The sequence below is a fragment of the Thermobia domestica genome, unplaced genomic scaffold, assembly GCF_964235325.1.
Source record: "Thermobia domestica unplaced genomic scaffold, izTheDome1.hap1.1 HAP1_SCAFFOLD_2424, whole genome shotgun sequence".
Classification (NCBI taxonomy): domain Eukaryota; kingdom Metazoa; phylum Arthropoda; class Insecta; order Zygentoma; family Lepismatidae; genus Thermobia; species Thermobia domestica.
This window is the reverse complement of record NW_027658120.1, coordinates 1-9,057: the sequence shown is the minus strand read 5'-3', so window position 1 is coordinate 9,057 and position 9,057 is coordinate 1. Positions and strand designations below refer to the sequence as shown.

Here is a 9,057-nt window from a genome sequence, read left to right as displayed (position 1 = left end):
TTTGCTTTTACGTAAAGTTGAAAATAATGTCATCCCATCTGTGGTCCAAATTTTCGTTGTTCACATTTAGGGCGAGATTTCAATTCAAATGAGAAACGACTCAACCACGCTTCTGTCGGTGATGGAAACCTTAAACCGTATAAACCAAGAAACTATATGATTGTAGTTCTACTACTTTGGGATACAAGGCAAAACTATTCATATTTGAGTAACTCCTTACGTATCCTACAAGGTGTATCGATCGGCAATTATTATTCTCCCATACAAATACACACCTCACTATTACCATCATCAACTCCACTAAATACACTTTTTTTTTCTCTCTCTCGTGAGCTGTTACGAGAGATTATTCTCTTTTTCCATTCTCTCTCTCTCTCTGTGACCTGTATCAATACAAAAAGTCATTCATCAACTCCTAAAGTGAAAACTTACCCAATGGAGCATCGAAATTTTCGATTTCTAATGACAACGATTGACGTGATGCCCTATTAGTTTTTGTAGGTGTATTTGATTGTTGTGCAGCAGCATCTACGTTCCTTGAAAAGAGAAAAGAAAAATACATATGACCTTTTGAATAAGAAATATAAAATTATTCTAAGTTAAAAAGAGGTTCAAATGATAATATCTTTCCAACTTGAATATCTGTCATTATAGCTGCGGCGAAGTAGTCGACAAGGCGTTTACCTATCAACTGGAAGGACAGATTAGATTCCCGGTGAAGATGAAACTTAACCTCTGTTACATGGGTTCCTCGGGAAACCTGACGGGCAAAAGCGGCTGAAATGGTCTTGGTTACCTTCTCTAAGCGCCGAAATCATTGAAGTGTGCAACCTTACCTTGACACTGTCAGTAGGACACGTTGCCTTCTCTCGAATAGAGAGTGTAATTCAACTTAAATACAGAAGGCTGATCGCGTTATACCCAACCTACGAAAAGCCGTGCTGTCAACATAGAATGTATTCTATAGGAACACCAGCGTTATAGACTGCCGTCCGACACCCTACTTTCCACTGTAAAAAACTGCATTGGAGCGCAGGCATAGGAATACCACCCCATTCTTTTTCCCTGTAGGTTTTTCATAGGCCAGTGAGGGTGATATTATATTGCAGATGTCGTTTGGGTTGGCGTCAGAACTTTTAACAGGGATGTTATGAAAAAGAACAACCTAAATTCCTGCTTCATGTCGTAATAAAACCAGAGGGTATGGGGTGAACGCTATGTCCATGTCGACTTGCATCTGTTTCTTGTTGGATCCGTACAAACGAAGAATGTGCTTCCGATAGACTGGAGTCACGGAAGATTCCTGGTATGCAGCATTCACCTGCATGATTTCCTCCATCGTATGTACCTGCAACTTCCTCATTTAACCGTATCCGGCAACATTCACGATTCCCTGTGGATACACTCTCCACTGATGGTAAAACTTAGTACTGCTATGTCCCTTATCAAATAATTTCTGGACCACGTCACGTTCTGGTGGATTCTCCTACCTGCCAGTCGACCAATTTCACGAACACTTCGGGCGATATTTTTGCTGGCCCGATTTGTGTTTGTTGATCACGATATCTTTAGCTGTGATTGAACTTTGATGGTTAAACGTTTTCCCGACAATGTTTCACTATTGAGTTGAACGAAAAATATGAATGGAAAAGAGCTATGATGTTCTCTTTGCAATACTGGACCGTTTCGGCGATATTTCACTATCACCAACACGATACTCCGACACCTGCATGCTGAGACTCCCCACTGATAACGACCCTCTTTCCTGTTTCTGTCGCAACTGCACAGGTAACATCAGTGTTGCCAAAATGGTCAGATATAATGCGATCAATCTTCTATAATTGTAATTAATATGATGTACACTAAGAGTTTCATGTAAATAATGCTAGATACAAAACCCACATCGAATATTTATAATGGTCGGTTCATGTGCAAAACTGGTGACAGCGAAACGCCCTTGAATTGAGAAGTATATCCGATATCTGAACCGAACAAGAATCAACCACATCATTGGTTTATGAAGAAAATTATGTGTACCAATAACACGCATAAATCTATAGCACATCAAAAACGCACGATCAACACCTTTCAATCAGTTACCCAAAGTATGTTGCATCAAACTTAGGGAACGAACGATATTTACGAGTTGAAATGTCATGTAATTATGATCTATCTTCATTTTAACTCAGATAAACATACGAAAGCAATCCCTTTGATTCTGATATTTTCAGACACATATTAAAGTTCTTCATAAAAAAGTAACTAAGATGATTACTGTCTTCATGATTGTTTTTGTTCTACCGATGTCATAAATAATAGTGCAACCGAACTTAATACTATATTTATTAATTAATTGGTATAACCCCAAGTTTAAAACAGAAAATAGTCTAGTATTCCTATCTAATCCCTGTTTTAGTATCACTCTAGTATTCCTATCTTTGTCTTAGGAAGAAAATACATCGTCTTAACAATAAATCTTACGGACAGTGGCGTATTCAGGGGGGGCGGCTTCTGGGCTTAAGCCCCCCCCCAAAAAAAAATCTTACTATACTAAAATATATGAAATATCTTGCAGAATTTTCACATTTTCAGTCAAAGCCCCTCCCCCCGAAATAAAATCGTAAATACGCCACTGCTTACGGAACTCAAGTACACGCTTTATTTCCGTATACACATGAAAATTTTTAACAGTAATGTCACCAATATTCACATGTGTTAATGAATAAAAGCAAATGAAGATATGTTAGTACAGTATTTACTTGATTTGTTATTATTATTACTAAGTAAAATACCCGTTCTTCGCACAAGGATAATAGGTTTATGGGAAGTATTCGAATCCCCTTTCCTCTTAGGACACTTTTTTCATCAAAAGTGTAATCATAAGAATACAGAATATACTCTGCTTTTGGCATAAATGTTGAAATACTCTACCCCTACATAATACACCTTGAATCAAACTGATTAAAAAAAAATAAACAAAAAAAAAAAAAAAACGTTTGAAGTGAATTTTATCTTCTAAAAGTCATTTCAAACAGGTCAATCGTATTCTCGATCCCACTAATATCAGTCATTTTGGATTATCTTTACATGTCACTTCTTCCAACTTTCATCCCTTGAGATGTCTTACTCCCACAGTACTTTTTTTAATACTGAAAGTCATATGGCTTCGAAGTTTGGTTAAAATTACTCCAGACGCTTCGGTATTACGCTGGAATATACATATACATCCAAATATACACAGATGTACGAGAAACGCCTTTGGCGTTGCCCCTAAAACTCCCAATCCAGTTGACACGTTCGTTCAAGCCTAAACTTGGGATGAAATGTCTTCGCGATTGTAACCTAATAGTTTGACGAACCCAAACTATGAATTCGACACTAATCTGTCATTTGAGACAATTTAATTTTCACCTTTTCTCACTCTCCACGTCGATGTGAACTAAACTTGGACTTTTAACACTATCTGGGGTGTAATTATTCATCTCAGCAACATCGAGAATTATGGATTCGACACTAATATCGGTCGTTTTCAATTACTTTTCTATGTCAACACCTTTCCAACCACACTAGGGGCACTAATGGACGTTAAACGTAGACTTAAATGGTATAGGGAGTTGTCAATCAACTAAGGGACCCCGAAAACTATGGATTCGATACAACATAGCCGTTTTTGATTATTTTTCCATGTCACCATTCCCTCTCCCCCAGTCCTAATGGGGGCTGAACTTGGATTTAAACGGCACCTGGAGTGTCACTATTCATCTTATCGATTCAGACTCTACACTCAGTCGTCCTCGATCATTTTCTATGTAACTCCCTTCAGAGTGTCTTACCCCAACTGGTAGCTGGACTTCAACTTAAAGGTTGAACTTACAACTTGAACTGCCACCAATCAAATTAGAAACCCCAAAAACTTGGATTCAACACTAACAACGGTCATTTTCAATTTTTTTCTACATGTTTCAATTTCACATCCCCAGGGTGCCAATGGGGCTGAACTTGAACTTTAAATGGTATTCTGAAGTGTCACTCTTTATCTAAGCGACCCCGAAAACTGGATTCGACACTAATCTTTTTTTTTTTATTATTATTATTATTATTATTATTATTATTATTATTATTATTATTATTATTATTATTATTATTATTATTATTATTATTAATTTGCTCTATGCATTCACGTCACATATGAATAGAATTAAGTTTGTTTCGCCTTGGTGTTATTACGCAACAACCGGGTTATGCTGGAAGGGGTCACATAAGTTTAAAGCGGAATTCAAACCGCCTCTCGGCTTACATCCAAGAGAAATTGTCCTCCATTTGAACTCGAAACCGGGACTAATTTGCCATAAATGAGATACGTCTGCCGACTCACTCACGAAGGACTCCTGATAAAAAATATGTTGTACTGATCTTTACATACTTGTTAATATAATTGTCAAGAGTCATTTCAGGAGGACAAAAAGTTGCACAAGTGAACCATTACACAGAATTACATATGGACAATTTCAAAATACTGCAGAGTACAGAAGAACTAATTTAGTTCGAGTTAGTTCACTAAGACTTTTATTAGTCTAAGTTAAAGAAATACAACAACTTAATTTGCATAATCAGTAAGAAAAGTGAATAAAGATACGAATTATTTGAGTCCACTTAGGCTCTGACCCATTTATACATAAATAGATACCAAAGATACTTCTGGTTTCAGTAAATGCCTCTCGTGGGGTTGTAGCCCCCTCAAAAGTACGGCATTTCAATGCATTTTATCAATAGTAATCATTATTAAAACGAAACAATATTCAGAATTTGTCTTTGATTGTAATTGCATAACAATAATAATAAACTATAAAACAATTATTCTAGGAATGATCAAAAAAATGCATCAAAAGATCGCGTTCTTGGCTAATAATTAGATTTTGAGTCAGGGGCCGCAAAATTTTTGAACTGCCCCTGTACCGAGTTTTCGCATATTTTACGGAATAAGCACATCATACTGAGTTAAGTGATAGTTTGAAAATAAAATCTTTAAGTTTTACGTCCCACGGTTATGCCGGTTAGGCTAAAGGAGACGGTGATTATGAGAAATGAATGAAATGGTGGAATGAAGAAAGTGGGAGGAAAGGGAGAACCCCGAGAAAACCCACGAGCACGGTGTTTGTCCACCACAAAGTCCACACGGCACGAGCTGGGATCGATCCAGGGACCCCAAGCACCGGAGGTGAACGCTCTACCACTAAGCCACCGCGCCCCCCAAGTGATAGTTTGAGTTTGGCTACACTATATGTAGTTCTTCAGATATAAGGCCTATTAGAAAATTTTTGCCTGAAATATATTGGATCTTTTGATCCAAAAATCACGAAAGAAACATTCATAATAATAATAATAAAAAAGTTGCTTTTGTAGTATAATATCTCTGAGTAACGAACGGGGAATTTAGGCCTGAATATAATACGAATAATATACGGGAGTGAAACGTGATAACCCACAAATGTGTGTTCATTAAGATTTTACGAACACTTACACCATTATGAACATTACTAATTTTTTGAATTAAACCTTTTTTTTTTTAACTGCTGGTTTTGGTTTAAACGAACCAACCCTGGCCACTAATTAATTTAGCGACGCTGAAAACTAATGATTCGACGATGATAATGACTAATGACAAAAATTTTAGAGGTGCTTATAATCGAGTAAATATGGCATTAAGAAATATAGCTATTAATCTCTTATGGAAAATTTTTAAAACCTTTACATTCGGGAAATCAACGGATTACTTCGCCTGAGATACTTAGTTTAAGAAGGGAAGAAATATATTTTTTTTAAATCCTCAACTATATTACTTTATTATTTCTCTATATTTCATATCAAAAATATATAGCCAAATATTCTCGCATTCAGTGCACATATTCTCGTCTTTGATTTTAATTCTACTGAGCACTCAGCCTTAATCAACTATACGGAACGTAATCGTAGATAATAAAACTAAAATAAATAAAAGCAAAAATGCTACCTGCAAAGGAAAATACTTACTTTTTATTTTTGAGGAGATCCAAAACTTGCAGTAATATCTGCCATAAAAATTCCACCTTTTTACCGTACACACTAGCTGACCCCTGGACAAGTAGGGCAGCTTCTGCAAAATTCATCGACGTTCTTCCTCCATCGAAGCTTATTTTCACAGTTGCCAACTCCACAAGATATTCTTCCAAATACTACAAAAGAAAGAAAAAAAAACAGTAAAATAGTAAATGTTTTAAAAAGGACATATGAAAGCACACTTTTTTTTAAATTTAATTAGTTTTACATGCACTTCAATCATAATTAAAGATCCAATGAATTCATATACAAGGACAAATGTGACTTTATCGTCTTGTATTTAGTGATCGGTCATCTAGTACAAGCGTGTTTTTAATATGATAGATTTCAATTTAATCTCATAGGTTAAGAAGCCTGCAGCTACGAAGTACGATAAAAAAAAAAAAAAAAAAAAAAAAATAACAGGATTCTAACTTAATTTTCAATTCAGTTTATGGTGTACAGTATGAATACGAACGGAACAGTCATCAACATCAATAAATTAATGGATAACTAAGTACATGTCACTAACATCAATTAATCAATATTTCTTTTAAATATGGAAATCTACAACTGCTGGTGTGTGTGTGTCAGGAGGCTGCACTATCGCCAGGAATTTTAAAAATTAAAAGTTGCTATTTCTTAAAGATGATTTAAATCATCCTTCAACTGTTCTCAACCTAAGCATACAATGATATTAAGATGGTGATGTAGGTATTTTGTGATGTAAGCAGAATTTTCAGTAAGTAATTCCGACCTACTGACGAAGCCAGGATATATGTCGAAACTACATACGATAATTTTAAGAAGACGCAGTTACCAGCAAAAAGTTTTCATGTCTACGTAACAACATGCGTCAAATACTGTAGTGATATTATTAAACGCAGGCGGTTATTCTATATCATTGGATCCAATTGGTACATCTTACTTTCTTTAAGTCAGGAGCTTATTATCTTTCCGTACTCTTCTGGCCCACCAAGAGATCTCTTCCCTAAAGCTTAAACAACAAGAACTCTATGCGAACTTCTCGTATGAGTAACGCATCTCGCCTACATTCGAATCTATATCACATTTTTTCTGAAAATATTTAAAATACATTGGGATTTTTGGTTTTACTATTCTTTTATTTGTTTAGCTCCAAACAAATGGAGAAAATATAATTCTTAACATACACGTGTGAAACAGCTGATACTATAAAAATTATTTAATATTTTTGAAGCAAGTTATTAAATGCTTATATAAAAAGCAAATACAGTTATATATATATATATGGTGCGTCGTGGAATATTTTGTTGCTGCCATATTTCACAACTCTTACAACTGGAAAGGTTTCTTGAGACCCAACTATGGAGCTTACCGAGCATGTAACTGGCACACTACGCTTACGTGACTGTGCACACACACCCTTGTCAGCAGTAGTAAGAACTCATAGATTACACCACCATTTAATATGGGGAAGCGGTAAAAATAGTACTGAAAAAATTCTGATAACATACGTTGAACGTACTTCCAACACAAAATATTGTTTCAATTTTATATATATGTATATATATTGTATATACTATGTGTGTGTGTGTGATACACTCTGTCTTGAAAGGTCCATAATACTGCGCTCAATAGGATATCTTACTCTTAGTAAAAATGAAAAGTGTGTTCACCTTTACTTCCAAAACAAATTAGTGAACAGAGAAACCAAGGTGACGTGAGTAGCATACCCAAGTGGCGATATGATATAAGACCATAATGTATTAAAACTAACCTGATATTTGTCGTCGCCCTTTTTAGAACCGGAGGGAGCCTGGATAAAGACTGAAGAAGGGATTTTACCGTTTAAAACGAGACAGCTTCATTATGGACAGAATTTTAAAGTAGAAAAAAAAACTTTTCACAAATTAATGAAGTCTTTCTTTATAATAATAAAATGAAAAGTCATGCTTTTTCTGAAAGAATATCTGACATTCAATAATATTGATATGGTTACCCTAGGCTAATGGGAATTTGTGCTTACCGATTACTATTCAATTTTTATTTATTTATTTATTTATTTATTTCGGAAAAACAACAGGCAAATGCCTAATTACAGTTTTCCCTTATTGTAAAGTGTATTTAATACACATATAATAACATACTCATATGACCTCAATTCTATTATAATACACTCTAAAATACACATATAATAAAATAATAATATGAAAGTAAAATATACGTTAAAATACAGATAGCACGATATACAGAATACAACAAATTTATGTAGAATGAAAATTTTATTTGTAACTAAAAATATCTATATCTGGGTGTTCTCGTGACATCTTATTATACAATATACACATTTTTCTGATAGGCGATACATCTATCAGAAAAATGTGTATATTGTATAATAAGATGTCACAAGAACACCCAGATATAGATATTTTTAGTTATAAACAAATACGCCTTGTAATGGCAAGCATGTCGTTCGAAATACTCCTCCGAAAGGGCACTTCCACTTACAAGGTTCCGTGTGACCATTGTCATTGGTAAGAAACAAATTGGTTCCCCTAATTTTTCGTTAATTGTCTCTTGAATGTTGAAACTTCACTGAATCTGAAGCAAACACATTAAACAAACAAACAAACAAACAAACAAGCAAGCAAACAAAAAACAAAAAAAAAAGTGCCGTGGAATCTTCCTCAAAGAAAGACTCCCTGCCTCACAGCTGAGCATTTTTTCCTCTTCAGGGAAAAGCATCTGGAAAGCAGAAAGCAATTCCACATGCGTCAGTGATCCCGTTCAATAAACCTTTATTCATATGTGTGTCACCAAAGTTTACTACTGTGTGAAATTCTAAAGTTTAGTACCAATGATCGCACGTTATAAGAGAAGTGTGTTTTGGATGTACAATAATTTATGTGAGTGATAATCGTGGCAATAAATGTAGTTATTGAAATAAGACTATCACGCAGCTACAGTATTATAATTTTTTAACGTATGAGCTGGCAACAC

At 35.0% G+C, this 9,057-nt stretch overlaps 1 protein-coding gene across 1 annotated transcript; it reads right to left on the bottom strand.

Annotated features, from left to right (window-relative positions):
• Nucleotides 1–400: 400 nt before the first annotated feature.
• Nucleotides 401–6,212, bottom strand: LOC145678315 (condensin-2 complex subunit H2-like; the record flags this gene model as incomplete). Its single annotated transcript, XM_081748324.1, has 2 exons — nucleotides 401–536; nucleotides 6,031–6,212. Coding segments are annotated over 2 exons (303 nt in total), but the record flags the coding sequence as incomplete, so codon positions are not given.
• Between the last annotated feature and the right edge of the window lie 2,845 nt (nucleotides 6,213–9,057).